The sequence below is a fragment of the Aristolochia californica genome, unplaced genomic scaffold (genome assembly GCF_029961685.1).
Source record: "Aristolochia californica isolate CCGP_79_NKW_82.1479 unplaced genomic scaffold, dmAriCali1.0.hap1 SCAF_5, whole genome shotgun sequence".
Classification (NCBI taxonomy): Eukaryota; Viridiplantae; Streptophyta; class Magnoliopsida; order Piperales; family Aristolochiaceae; genus Aristolochia; species Aristolochia californica.
Window position 1 is genome coordinate 43,396,422 of NW_027182214.1, and position 15,642 is coordinate 43,412,063.

The 15,642-nt window shown below is 40.7% G+C and overlaps 2 protein-coding genes across 2 annotated transcripts; one reads left to right on the forward strand and one right to left on the reverse strand.

The window, feature by feature from the left end:
• Positions 1-9,112: 9,112 nt before the first annotated feature.
• On the reverse strand, positions 9,113-10,416 carry LOC137965395 (uncharacterized). The gene is made up of 3 exons (XM_068811689.1): positions 9,750-10,416; positions 9,409-9,554; positions 9,113-9,157 (listed from the first exon to the last, which is right to left on the reverse strand). The coding sequence occupies exons 1-3, from the start codon at positions 10,414-10,416 to the stop codon at positions 9,113-9,115; spliced, it is 858 nt and encodes a 285-aa protein (XP_068667790.1).
• Positions 10,417-12,812: 2,396 nt separating this feature from the next.
• Positions 12,813-14,282, forward strand: LOC137965396 (anthocyanidin 5,3-O-glucosyltransferase). The gene has a single exon (XM_068811690.1). The coding sequence runs from the start codon at positions 12,843-12,845 to the stop codon at positions 14,280-14,282; it is 1,440 nt and encodes a 479-aa protein (XP_068667791.1). The 5' UTR covers positions 12,813-12,842.
• Positions 14,283-15,642: the final 1,360 nt, after the last annotated feature.

A 15,642-nucleotide genomic window follows, 5' to 3' on the forward strand; every position in this document is an offset into this window, starting at 1 on the left:
ATGAAACACTTGAAACCTGGTTTCGGAAAACCCAAATCATCCTTTCTGAGTAATTACATCAGTGTCGACCTGAGAAGGTAATGGATCCAGACAAACCCGGGTGGACATTTTTTAATAAGTTAAAAAAGAGAATCGAGTAGGCGGGGTTCCCTTCTCCCTGTCTTCTATTTTATAGAGAAATTGGAGGAGAGTGGGCAGACCCTTCGTCCCCCTTCTCCCTGCCATTACTGGGTGGAACTTCGAATGGCAATTTCACGAAGACTCTCTGCTCCGTTTTGTGGGGTGAAACCCTAGACCCAAACCCAGTGTTTAAAATAAGCATTTGAATCGTATTTTATCTCAAACATAGATTCAATGGGGCTACCCAGATTTGGACGGGGTAGACAAGTTAGGGTCAAGTTTTTCCGACTCAATTTTGGACTTGGGAAAATCCACTCAACTTCGATTTTACAGGGCCAAGTCAGTTCTCGAGTTGTGCCAAAGCGGAGTCGTCTCATGAGCGAGAGTGAATTGAGAAAAGAAGCGAGTTGAGGAGCAAGCAACCTGATCTTTATCTGGGCGTTTTTGCTTTGAAAAAACGGTGAAAAATTAGGAAACCAGCCGACGGGTTTCTATGGAAGCTACAAAACCTGCAAATAGTTTCAGTTCCCATCTAGAACAGTATTAGAATGTTTTTATTTATTTTATTAATTCATTTTATGTAATAATTATATTTTTACTATTTTGCCCCTTACTCTTTAAAAACCCATCTGTATTTTGTAAATCGATTGAAATGAGAAAATTAATTTTGTGTCTCGTCTTCATCTTCCCGACTGTCTCTCCCGACGACAGAGCTCAACGGCTCTTTGCCATTTGAGATTCTAACATGGTATCAGAGCGGACGATCCACCATTTCTGATTCCCCTTCCGACAACGGCCCCTCCTTTCTTTTTTCGGCTACTATTTTCCGGCGGTTTCGCCATTATTTCCGACAAAGAGGTTTCCGCCCTCTGTTCGGACTTGAATCTGTGATTCAAGCTATTGGGAGGCTCATCTGGTATTTCCGGCGTCTTGTTTCCGGTGGTTATTCCCGGCAAAGAGGTTAGTTCCCGTTTCCATTTTATTTTTCTCTGGATTTCGTCGCCGAGAGGTTGTTTCTCTGACTGCGTTCGTTTCCGTTTTTTTTGGGTGTCTTCCTGGATTCGTTGAGGAGACATCTTTTCCGGCGCCGAGAGGGTCGCCGAGACTTGATTTTCTTCTGGCCTTCTCTGGTTGGCCAAGAGCGGAGCACATTTTTCGAGGTTGGTATCATCTCGAGGGCAGTTTGGGTATTTTGAAGATCTGACAAAAAAAAATAAAAAAATTTGGAGCTGCATTGGTGGTCAGTGCTCCATGGAGACTTATTCATCTTCAGATTCTGGTTTACGTACCAGTTCGGCTCGTTCAGTTTTTGATGAATCATCAAATCCGTACTATATCCACCACTCAGATAGCCCCGGGCAAGTCCTTGTCTCTCAACTTCTTACCGGCGAAAATTACACTAGTTGGAGCCGTGCCATGTTGATCGCCCTATCCGTAAAGAACAAAGTTGGTTTTGTCGATGGCTCTATTCTTGAACCTCCCAGTGCTGATCCTATTCTGCTAAACTCCTGGACCCGGAACAACAATATGGTTATCTCTTGGATCTTAAATTCCGTCTCTAAGGAACTTTCTGCGAGTGTTATCTTTGCTGCATCTGCCAGGGAAATTTGGCTCGATCTTCGGGATCGTTTTCAACAGCGGAACGGCCCTCGTATTTTTCAGCTTAAACGGGAATTGATGAACTTGCGTCAAGACAAGGATTCAGTTAGTACTTACTTTACCAAATTGAAAACCATTTGGGAAGAACTGCGCAACTACCGTCCTCATTGTTCTTGTGGGAAATGCTCATGCGGTGGCGTTACGAATCTGAATGATCACCACCATATGGAGTATATCATGTCCTTCCTAATGGGCCTTGACGACTCTTTCTCTCATGTTCGTGGTCAGTTGCTCCTCATGGATCCGATGCCGCCTCTTAACCGTGTTTTTTCTCTGGTTGTCTAAGAGGAACAACAACGACGAACTACTCATGCCTCGGGTTCGAATGCTCCCACTGACACAATGGCGTTTGTAGTTAAATCTGACAAGATAGAAGTTAGTAAATCTGGGAACCACCCCCACCCTGACAGAGGTTACAATGCTCCACGCCCTCCGCCTTACCACACTTCCCGGACTCAGAATTCCAGTGCTCCTCGGCATCCAAGCAAGGACAAGTATTACTGTTCCCACTGCAAGATTACTGGCCATACCATCTCTCGTTGCTTCAAGCTCCATGGTTATCCGTCTGGATCTACATTCAACACCAAGCCAAATTCTCCTGCTGCTGTTCATCAAGTTTCCCTTGCGGATGCTCGCCCTGGTTCTTCTTCTGTCGGGGGTTTTATTCAGAATCTGGACCCCACTCAATGTCAGCAGCTCATATCCATGCTTTCTACCCAACTGCGTAGCTCAGCCACAGTCACCACTGCTCCCGACTCTTCTACATCCAGTTGCTTGGCAGGTACTTGTTTTTCTGTCTCCTTACGTGGTTTATGTTCTTCCACTCCATTCTGGATTGTCGACTCCGGAGCTACTCGACATATTTGCTCTCAAGCTCATATTTTTATCTCCTTGCATGCTATTCCTCATACTACCGTTACCTTGCCAGATAATTCTCATCTTTTAGTCTGCTTTGCTGGTGATATTAAATTACATTCTCACCTTCTACTTAAAGACGTACTATTTGTTCCTCAATTCCAATTCAACTTAATCTTTGTTAGTGCTTTAGTTACTGCTTCTAGTCTTACAGTAAGTTTCTTTCCTGATTGTTTTGTTATCCAGGATCTCTCCACCCAGCGGACGATTGGCAAGGGTGACAAAGTTCAAGATCTTTATGTCCTCCGTGCTCAACATTTGCCCTCTGCTTCTCATGTTTTTGTTAGCAATGTTGCACTGTGATGTAACTAGATTACACAAAGCAGATCCTTGTTATATTTGTCCTCTTGCTAAACAACGTAGACTATCTTTTGAATCTCATAATCATTTATCCAAATTTCCTTTTGATCTTGTGCACTGTGATATTTGGGGACCATATCAAACTGTCTCTTATACTGGCCATCGTTTTTTCTTAACTCTTGTTGATGATTGTACTCGATTTACTTGGATTTATCTACTGAAGACTAAATCTGATGCTATTTCTGTGATACCGCGTTTTTTTACCATGGTTTCTACGCAATTTAATGCCAAAATCAAAAAATTTCGCTCTGATAATGCCCCTGAATTATCCTTTGTTGATTTTTTTCACGCTCACGGCGTTTTGCACCAGTTTTCATGTGTTGAACGGCCTCAACAAAACTCGGTTGCTGAAAAAAAACATCAACACCTTTTGAATGTGGCTCGGTCTTTATTTTTTCAATCACGCATTTCTGTCTCTTTTTGGATCGAGTGTATTCTTACTGCGGCTTTCTTAATTAATAGAACTCCTTCTCCCCTCTTGCAACAAAACACACCCTTTCATTTGCTCTACAACCGCTCTCCTGATTATTCCCTCTTTCGTGTTTTTGGCTGTTTAACTTTTGTTTCCACCTTAGCTGCTCATCGCCCCAAGTTCCACCCACGTGCTCGGGTTTGTGTTTTTCTTGGTTATCCAGCTGGTGTCAAAGGGTATAAATTCTATGATGTTGAGACTCACCAAGTTTTTCTTTCCAGAGATGCCGTGTTCCATGAAGAGGTTTTCCCTTTTCATACTATTACCAGTTCAACTCAACTTACTGACCCCTTCCCTGATTTTGTTCTGCCTCATTCCTCCCTCCACGCTCCGCCTTTTCCTGACCTTGATTCTTCCCCCCATCATGATTCTCCAGTTATTCCTGGTGTTCCAATTGATGATCCCTCCCCTCCTAATCTTCCTACACTTATTCCTTCCTCTTCCACTGTTGCTCTTCTTCGAACTTCTACTAGGGCGACTCATCCACCTCATTACCTGCGGGATTATCACTGTAATTTAATTACAGGCTCTTCATCCTCTGCTTCCTCCTGTACGTCTTATCCACTCTCTAATTCCATTTCTTACCATGCCCTTCTGATTCGCACAGAAATTTTGTACTCACCCTATCTTCTCAAGATGAACCTCAGTACTATCACCAAGCCGTGAAATGTCTTGACTGGAGGTTGGCTATGCGTGATGAGTTGGCCGCCCTGGAAGCCAACAATACTTGGACCGTCACTCCTCTACCTCCTGATAAACATACCATTGGCTGCAAATGGGTCTATAAAATCAAACTTAATTCTGATGGCTCTATTGAGCGATATAAGGCTCGTTTGGTAGCTAAAGGCTATACCCAACAAGAGGGTTTGGACTTTGTTGACACTTTCTCTCCAGTAGCCAAATTAGTCACTGTGAAAGTTCTTCTTGCCCTTGCTGCTTCTCACGGTTGGCATCTCGCTCAGCTTGATGTCAACAACGCCTTTCTACATGGTGATCTTTTTGAAGAAATCTATATGGATCTTCCTCTTGGGTACCTTCGGCAGGGGGAGTCCTCTCCCTCTTCCACCAAACTCGTTTGCAAGCTTCACAAGTCCCTTTATGGCCTCAAACAAGCTTCGTGGCAATGGTATTCCAAATTTTCTCATGTTTTAATCACTTATGGCTTTCTCCAATCGAAATCTGATTACTCTCTCTTCACCAAAGGTCATGGTTCCTCCTTTGTTGCACTATTGGTTTATGTGGATGATATCATCCTCACTGGTCCTTCCTCTAGTGTTATTAATGAGCTTAAACATTTTCTGCATACTCAGTTCAAGCTCAAGGACCTTGGTTGTCTTAAGCACTTCCTTGGTCTTGAAATTGCTCACTCCAAGACTGGTATTGTGCTTTCTCAATGTCATTACACCTTACAATTACTTGAAGACTCGGGTTACCTAGCTTGTAAACCTACTCGTGTTCCCATGGATCCCAAGCTTAATTTAACTGCCACTGACGGCGACCTGCTTCCTGATATAACCCATTATCGGCGGCTTGTTGGGAAACTACTTTACCTCACTTTATCTCGTCCCGACATTACCTTTGCCGTTCACAAGCTCACTCAATTTGTGGCCCAACCCCGCCTTCCTCATCTCCAGGCAGTCCATCACCTACTTCGATATCTCAAGACCAGTCCTGGTCAAGGTTTGTTGTTTTCTTCTACTTCTTCTTTGCAGGTAGGCGCCTACTCCGATGCTGATTGGGGATCATGCCTTGATTCTCGCCGCTCTACTACCGGCTTTTGCATCTTCATTGGTGATTCTTTGGTCTCCTGGAAGGCCAAAAAGCAGACCACCGTCTCTCGCTCCTCCGCCGAAGCCGAATATAGAGCACTTTCTTCAACTGCCAGTGAACTTATTTGGTTACAACAACTGCTTCAAGATTTTCACGTCAAAGTCGACTCTCCTGCGTTACTCTACTGTGACAATCAAGCTGCGATACATATTGCTTCTAACCCTACATTTCATGAGCGTACTAAACACATTGAGATCGATTGCCATTTTGTTCGTGAACGTGTTAGTTCGGGCGTCCTCAAGTTACTTCCCATTCGTTCTCCATACCAGTTAGTTGACATGTTCACTAAACCTCTTCCCTTTACTCACCTTTTTTCTTTGTTGTCCAAGATGGCTGTCAAGGATATTTATAAGCCACCTTGAGGGGGAGTATTAGAATGTTTTTATTTATTTTATTAATTCATTTTATGTAATAATTGTATTTTTACTATTTTGCCCCTTACTCTTTAAAAACCCATCTGTATCCTGTAAATCGATTGAAATGAGAAAATTAATTTTGCGTCTCGTCTTCGTCTTCCCGACTGTCTCTCCGGACGACAGAGCTCAACGGCTCTTTGCCATTCGAGATTCTAACAAACAGGCCTCACTGATTCTTAAACCTCTGCGTTCTCCGCTATTGAACAATATTCTCCCATTGCCTCGAGGTCTCACTGCTGGAGAACTCCCACATCTACTTCTGCTAGTGATTTCTTCTCTTGCTAAAGCATCGATACTGTTTGCTTTCCTAACAGACTAAAAACATTTTTTTGACTTCTCCATCTGCTACAGTTAGTTAGCCTTGTTCAAACTAAAGCTTACCATCTCTTCGGTTTCCTATGCCGGATAAATTGCCTCTCCCCTGCTTGTCTCCGGGTCTATAAGCTCAGGGAGGAGAAATTCCCAGCACTCCTTGTTGTAGACTCTAATCACAAGGCAATTCGGAAAATAGATGAAGGATCAATATTATTCAAAAATACGTTGTTGGCTTATATAAGCCTTACACAGAGATAAAATTAGAAAATAAACAATCCACTACTTATAGATCCTAAATAATACGATCTATTGACTGGACAAATTCAACTAAAAACTCTAACAACCCCAACAATTCCTCCCCTAAACTGATCGCAGTAATGCTTTTAGTTTACTTGTGGTATCACACATACCCATTGACTCACGTAGCTTCAAGAACACATCCAACTTAAGTGGTTTTGTTGTAAAGTCTGCAACTTGTTTTTGTATGACACAATGCTTCAGCTCAACAACTCTATCGTTGGTCAAGTCACGCAAGAAATGAAACCTTACATCAATGTGTTTGTTGCGTCCATGCATGACTGGGTTCTTGGAGCTTAATGGTAGAACTGTTATCACATAACACAGTGGTAAATTTGCCTTGAGAATGACCAAGCTTCTCCAATACTCTTCTCATCCACACCCATTGACAAGCACAAGAGGCAGCTGCCACAAACTCTGCTTCAGTAGCGGACAAAGCAATTATAGGCTATTTTTTAAAGGACCAGGACACAACTCCTTCACTGAGTAGAAATGCATAACTAGAAGTGTTTTTCCTGTCATCTACATCTCCTGCATAATCACTGTCTGTATATACCATCAATTCTCCATTACCCTCATTTCGATAAAAAAAACTCCCAAATCCATAGTACCTTTCAAGTATCGTAACACCCTTTTCGCAACTTGCAAATGCAACTCAGTTGGACTTGCCATGAATTTGCTAATGAGAGACACCACATACATCAAGTCCAACCTTGTTGCAGTTAGATATATAAGACTTCCGACCAATTGTTTGTACATGTAGCATTCATCTTGACTCTTTCATCCTTCATTAGTCTAACGCCAGGAACAATAGGATTCTTCACACTATTACTCTTCTCCATCCAAAACTTCTCCAAAACCTCTTTTGCATACTTTCTTTGACTAATATAAATGCCTTTAGGAGTTTGTAACACCTCCACACCGAAAAAATATTTCATCTTTCCCAAATCAGTCATATAAAATTCAAGTTTCATAGAATTCTTGAACTTAACAAACATACTCTTATCATTACCGGTAAAAATTAAATCATCAACATATAAGCTAACAATCAAAATTTTACCTCCATCTCCTGTTTTTATGAATAAGGTGTGTTCACAGCAACACCTCTCAAATCCTTCTTTAACAAAATATGCTTCAATCCGTTTGTACCATGCACGAGGGGCTTGTTTAAGGCCATACAACACCTTCTTCAATTTGTACACCTTATACTCTTCACCTTTCTTCTTATAAACCTGTGATTGCTCAACAAACACTGCTTCATTTAGCTCTCCATGTAAGAAAGCGTTTTTGACATCAAGCTGAAACACACTCCAACTATTTCGAGCTGCTAAAGCAATTACCATTCGGATCGTATCCCACCTAGCCATAGGCGCAAACACTTCAGTATAACCTATGCCATGCTATTGTGCATACCCTTTTGCCACCAACCGAGTCTTATACTTGTCAACCTCGCCATTTTCGTTGAGTTTAGTTTTGAAAACCCACTTTACTCCAATCTTTTTAATTCCTTTAGGCAAATCTGTCAGCACCCAAGTCCCATTTCGATCGGTTCTATCTCCAAGTCCATTGCAGGTCTCCACTTGGAACTCTGAACAGCTTCTTCAAAGGTAGTCAGATCTGCAGATGAGGTAAACAGAACCAAATTGTTATGCTCAACTTCTTCTTCTGAAAATTCTCCTCCACTCACATAATCTTCCATCCATAATGGTACTCTTCTGGTCCTCCCTTCTGGTAAGTTTTCTTCAGATGTTGGAGAATTCTCTTCAGGTGACACTTGAAGATAAGCTAACCTCTCCTCCTTCTGCTGCCACCTCCTCTTCAGATTCTTCTTCACTTTGATCAACTTCACTTCCTTCTTCATTACTAACTCCCCACTCGAGGATATCAAGTATTGCTGCTTCATTACTTCTCCCCCAATCCCAACACTCATTTTCTTCAAAAACCACATCTCTGCTTACAACTATCTTCTTGGACGCCAGATCATAATGTCTATATGCTTTAAACTCTTCACTCATCCCTAACAGCACACACTGAAAACTCTTATCATCTAGCTTATTTCTCTTACTGTCTAACACATGAACATGGCCAATGCATCCAAAAACTCGAAAATAATCAACATTGGGTTTGACACCACTCCAAGCATCTACAGGAGTCATATCTTTCACTGCCAATGTAGGGCTTCTATTGCACATGCGCTATCCAATTTACTGCTTCTGGCCAAAATTTCTTTGGAACTTGCTTATCTGATAACATACTTCTAACCATGTTCATGATCGTCCTGTTCTTGCGCTCGACTCCTTCATTTTTTTGGGGAAAGTAGGCTGCAGTGAGCTGCCTACTAATACCATTAGCTTTGCAAATGACATTGAACTCGTGAGAAGTGAACTTTCCACCCCTATCTGTGCATAGACAACGAATAAAAATTCTTGTCTCTTTCTCAACAAGGTTTTTATAATTCTTGAAGATAGTAAAAGCTATAGTTTTTTCAGCAAGAAAATATATCCACGCCTTACGACCGTAATCATCAATAAAGGTTATGAAATACCTCTTCTTGCTATTGGAAACAGGGTTGATGAGTCCACAAATGTCAACATGTATCAACTGCAGTCTTTGTGATGCTCTCCATAAACTCCCCTTTGGAATTGCATCCCTGTGTTGCTTTCCTACCATGCAATCAGTGCATATTTTGGATGATGCCTTCAACTGTGGTAATCCTTTCACCATTTGCTTATATTGCAATGTTCTCAGACCCTTGAAACTCAGATACCCATATCTGCAGTGCCAAGGGTGAGTAATGTCTTCAAGAATTGTTTGAAAGTAAGTAGGAGCTTTCAACATAATTCTTATAAGAAAGAACAACATCCTGTTTGTAGTCATTGTTTTTTGCATAATGAGTCCGTTCTTGGGATGATAGATTCTAAAAACTCCATGTTGTATCAAAATAGCTACACCTCTTTCTTGTAATTGTCCAACACTTAATAAGTTATTTTTCAACTCAGGTATATAGAAATCATTAGTGATTACCTGAGTAACTCCAACAATTTGCAACCTAATGTTACCCTTTCTCAACACAGCCATTTTGGAATTATTCCCGAGCGTCACAGATTTCCGGAATTCTTCATCAAGATCCGAGAACCTCTCCTTATTTGCACACATATGATTGCTATACCCTGAGTCAATGAACCAAACATATGACATCAGCAACATTTCTTCTTTCTCCTCAAGCTTAGGATAATTTGCTTATTTCTCCCATTTAGGACACTCATATTGAAAGTGCCCCAATTGATGACACTTATAACACTCAACTGTAGCTTTGTTGAATGCTTGTTTGCCTCTTCCTCAAGAAGCTCCACGAGCTTGACTGCCTCCTCTTCCACTGCTTCTATCATCGTAGGTCACTTTTAATGCCTGTTCATCTCCTCTTCCATGCTCGTTCATCCTCTGCTCATGTACCAATAAGTTGCTCTGTAACTCATCAATGGTTAGGGTGTCTAATTTATTAGACTCTTCAATCAAACACACAACATAGTCGAACCTTAAGGTCATTGACCTCAAGATCTTTTCAATGATCACCACTTGTTGCATGTTTTCACCATGAATCTTCATCTTGTTTGCTATGATGAGTGTTTGAGTGAAGTATGTGTCAACACTCTCACCCCCTTTCATCTGTAGAACCTCATACTCCTTTTGAAGAGCTTGGAGTTGTGCTCTTTTGACTCTTGTGGAACCTTGGTACTTTTGCTTCATAGAGTCCCAAATGTGCTTGGCAGTGTTTTTATTGAGGATCGTTTCCCCAATGGCTCGATCAATGGCTTGGAATAGATAATTTTTTACCGTCAAGTCATTCAGCTTTTGGTCTACAATTGATTTTTGTTGTGCTTTAGTAAGCACCACTCCTGCTACAGTAGGGATTCCAGTCTCAACCAAACTCCAATACTCTGACCGAAGAAAATTTTCCATAAGCATGGACCAATGATCGTAATGACCATCAAACTTAGGAATCACAGGTTGAACATAATAATTTTCAGCCATTCTTATCTTCTTCCGTTTTTTTTTCTTGAAGAAAAAACGCCCCTTTTTTTTCTTTTGCTCCCTTCTCCTGCCCTTTTTTTTCTTTCGTCATTCCTTCTTCCGCACGTCGCTTTTCTCCTCCTGCACGTCGTTTCTCTCCTCTTCCATTTTTTTCATTCTTCTTTTCTCCTACCGCGCTGGCACTGCTCCTCTTCTTGCGGAAATCTCACTAGTGATTTCTCTCGCCGCCTCTACTTTTCTCTGACTATCTCTCTTGCCATCGGGATGCTTTAGAATGTTTTTCCCAGAGTGATCGCGCTCAGGAGGGATTTCGCGAGAGTTCTCACGATTTCGATCTCTGCTCTCTCGCCGTCTTTTGCTTTTGGGAGACTCTTCTCGATTATCTCTCAAATTTTCTTTTGATCCTAAACCTCTCTGTTTCTACAACTGCGGCGTAGGAACAAGAGGTTGCCAATTTTTTTTTTTTCCGAAGTTGTTAAACCTTGCTCTGATACCAGATTGTTATAGACTCTAATCACAAGGCAATTCAGAAAATAGATGAAGGATCAATATTATTCAAAAATACGTTGTTGGCTTATATAAGCCTTACACATAGATAAAAGTAGAAAATAAACAACCCACTACTTATAGATTCTAAATAGTAGGATCTATTGACCAGACAAATTCAACTAAAAACTCAAACAACCCCAACAATCCTCGTTTCCTGCCCTTCTGAAATTTGTCCAATTTTTTTAACTACTAATTGTTAATGTAGCTGTACCTGATTAATTATTATTTTTTTCCAGAAATCACGAAGATCAGTTTATCATCTTCTAAATTCTATCCTCTTCTTGTACTATAAATAAGTTGTAAACCAAACAAAAGAAAGAGTTCTTTGTTCGTCACTCTACACCAGGAAGATGAGGGAAAGAATGAAGGTCAACCTCCTCTATTTTAGTTACTGAGCTCTCCATCTCAAAGTGAAAGTGAAAGCATTTTTCCTAATAATGACCCCAAAACCCATTAGTGTGCAACGTAGTGAGCAAAAGTGAATTACATATGGATTTTACTTTCAGTTTTTTTAAGAAAAATGAGTGAAAATGAAATCACTCCAAGGCTAATGAACTTACTTTCACTTGTGCATTAGCTACTCTCTCTACTCTCTCATTCTTGCATTTGTTTAAGTATTTTATTTATATAATTTAATTAATTAATTTAAAAAAGTTAAATTTTATCTTAGTTTATTAATAGAATAGTTAAATAAAATATTCTTATAAAAGTTAAATTCATCAAATTAACTTTATATAACAAAATACTCTCTTTTTATTTATATAAATTCATGATTTTTAATATTATATTTGATTACTAATTATAGAGTGAGAATTTAGATATTTTAAAAGTAACAATTTGATTAATTATTTGGATATTATAAGAGTTAGCATTTTAAATTATTTTTATATTTAATAAAATAAATAATATTAGTTTTAAAAAATTTAAAATATATCTTAATTTAGTAAAAAAGCTATCTTATGAAACTTACATCTATCAAAATGATATTATATATTAAAGCTCCCTCTTTTTTATTTATATAAATACATGATGTTTAATATTATATTTAATTACTATTTTAAGAGTTAGAATTTAGATATTGTAAAAGTAACAACTTGATTAACATTTGGATATTAAAATATTAAGGATTTTTTTAATAATTTTATTTATATATTTAATTTAATAAATAATCTTAATTTACTTTTAAAATTATAAAAAAAATTAATATCTATCTGATAAAGTTAAATCTATCAAAGTAATTTTATAAATTTTTATTTATATAAATTCATTAATTTAATATTACATTTAATTACTATTTTAAGAATGAAAATTTATATATAATAAAATTAAACATTTGTTTTAAGTATTTGTTTAAGATCGGATTCAACATGGGTTTATCGACACTTCTCGGCCACCAGATTTGTCTACTACCGAAATGGTCCTGTTCATTTGCCAACAGATACAAGCCTGGAATGATCTCTCTACCGCTAAATCTCCTCCCAGAAGCTACCTTCCTTGAAAGCTACTTTTGTCGTTCGAAGAAAAAACCAGTAGGAGGATGTATGGAAGATAAGGAGAGATCAAAGAAAAGAAGTATGTAATTTAGACTGATCTATTCAGTGTAGTTTCAGATTGTCCCTTTCGGACAGACAGAACAGATGCTGTTAATCACTGAGTTAAGATGAAGAATCATTTATCGTAGTCCGGTAGGGCTGGGTGAGACCACTGTACGATGAAAGAAGAACGGACGGGTGGTGCTCATTGGTGGAGATTATCTTTAAATCTACCTTAATGGTATCGTGAACTTGATCATAAGAGGCCAGGCTTCTGCTTCTTCTTCTTCTTCTTGCTTTCAACCCCTCAACTTTTTCTTTCCTCGATCTCAGGTAGGTTGGAGGATGGGAGCGAAGAATGATTGCATCGTCTTGTACCCGTATCCGGCTATGGGGCACCTCATCTCCATGGTCGAGCTGGGTAAACGCTTTCTTGATCTGACGGAAAGCTTTACCGTCCTCGTTATCGTGGCGGAGGCACCTTTTGTGCTCCCCAACGTCGACGCCTACATCAAAATAGTCTCTGAAACACATCCGTCGATCGTCTTCGTCCGCATTCCCCCGCTTCCTTACTTCTACGCAGATGACTACTATCCACCCAGACTCAGAACTATAGAGCTCGCTTTCGAGTTCATGCGCGCCTCCAAACCCTTTTTGCGCTTGGCCCTCCAAGCCATCTCCCTCTTCACCAAAGTCCGAGCTTTGTTCCTCGACTTTTTTGGGTCCCCCGTCATGGATGTCGCGGACGAGCTTGGGATCCCTCCTTACCTGTTCATGGCTTCTCCTGCTGCGCAGATGGCCCTCTTCCTCTACCTGCCGACCATGCACCTTAACACTACCGCCAGTTTCAAGGACCTTGATGGAAGCTTACTCGAATTCCCCGGGTTGCCCTTGTTTCCGGCGGCGGACATCCCCCAAGGACTGGAAGACAGGAACAAGAAGGCCTACCAGGAGTTCCTGGAGATGAGCAAACGTATAGCTAGAGCGGCAGGGTTCGTGATCAACACGTTCGACCCGCTGGAGCCGCGAGCAGTGAAGGCATTAGCGGACGGAGTCTGCCTACCGGACGGCCGAACGCCTCCTTGCTACACGATAGGACCGCTGGTTGCTCCCGACAAGGGAGACGGTGGCGTAGAGTGTTTGAAATGGTTAGACTCACAGCCGAGAAAAAGCGTGGTCTTCTTGAGTTTCGGCAGCATGATCACCTTCCCCACCGAGCAGCTCAGGGAGATCGCCGCCGGCCTAGAAAGAAGCGGACGCAGGTTCTTGTGGGTGTTGCGCAGCAGCGACGATAAAGACGCCGACCTCGATGCTCTTTTGCCGGAAGGGTTCTTGGATCGAACGCGAGGAAGGGGACTGGTATGGAAGTCATGGACGGAGCAAGCGGCCGTACTGAGTCGAGAATCGATAGGCGCGTTTGTGACTCACTGCGGGTGGAACTCGATACTAGAGGGGGTGTGCGCGGGGGTGCCCATGGTGGCGTGGCCGCTGTACGCCGAGCAACGGCTGATCAAAGTGCTGGTGGTGGAGGAAATGAAGCTGGGGGTGAGCGTGGAGTTTGAGAAGAGGGGGTTGGTGAGTGCTGGCGAGTTGGAGAAGCGGGTTAGAGAGCTGTTGGAATCTGAGGAAGGGAACGCCATTAGAGAGAGAGCAGAAGTAATGAAAGCAAAGGCCACATCGTCGTTCAGGGAAGGAGGTTCATCTCAGAGAGCCTTCCTCGAGTTGGCAAAGACACTCGGGGCGTTAACTAGGCCAAGCAAGGAATTTACTTTTACGTGTTTGTAAAATTGTCTCTCACATGTTGCCATTGTCTTCTCATGTTGCTTAAACCCTAGAGAGTGAGGTTTCAGACTCTAGCAACAAAATGGATTTTTGAAGTTCATGTTTATCTCCAACATAAGATCATATCAGTCATATACATAAACTTCAATTTGTGCACTTGGTGTTAGTGTTAACGATTTCATGTGACACTGGAAAACAGTTTCCAGTGTTAGTGTCCCAACTTGAGAAAAACGTAAAAAACAAGAGAATCCCTAAACTCTTACAGTACACTTAATTACAACATAATCCTTAAACCTCAAATTAGGTAAAACAACCATTATTACTATACGAATAAGTTATTTAATGTATAATTAAATATATTAATATATTTATTAATTGAATTATATATTTTATTGTGCATTTATATGGTAATTACATGAGCCAATGAAATATACACATGATTAATTACAAATAATAAATAAATAACGTTATAAATAACAAACACAAAAGTAATACGTTGAGTTATTAATTTATTAATAACATATGATATACTTTAACCTAAAAATGAATGATTTAAGAGAAAAAATTGATCTAATCATACCTTTAACACACTATATATTTGTACATAATATATTTTATGTATTATTAATTAATAATATATTGTCAAAAAATTTAAAACCATTGGTTTGATTAATTATAGCAATCCGATAATTAAACCAAAATAATTTATCAAATATTTATTTTAACAATATTTTAATTATGATTATTAAATCACTATTTTAATATAGTAATTATAAAATAAATATATAAAATAAATAAAAATAATTATTTTATAAATAAAAATTATAAATTAAATATTTTTATGACGACAGTTTAATTTTTCCTAACTTAAGAAAAATTAAATCATCGTCATCTTCCTCAGCGGTGAGCCAGCGGGCAACGATGACGGCGGCAGGCCAGCTAGCAACACCGACAGAGGCGGCGCTCTGACGGTATGCCGAGAGAGAGAAGAGAGGGAGGCCGAGAATCTCTGCAACAGATGCTCGACCTCCCGTGCTCCGCGATGGAGGTCGAGAGGGAGAGGAGAGGGAGGATGGCCGACATGGGAGGGGTACGCCGAGAGGGAGGCTGAGAAGCTCTACAACAGATGCTCGATCTCCCGTGCTTTGCAACGGAGGTCGAGAGGGAGAGGAGAGGGAGGATGGCCGACGTGGGGGGGAGAAGCTGAGAAGCTCTGCAATAGATGTTCGACCTCCCGTACTCTGCGACGGAGGTCTAGAGGGAGAGGAGAGGATGGCCGACGTGGGGGGGGGGGGCGGAGCCAAGAGAGAAGAGAAGCCGTCGCCGAGGGAAGGAGGTCGAGAGGGAGAGGTCATAGAGAGGG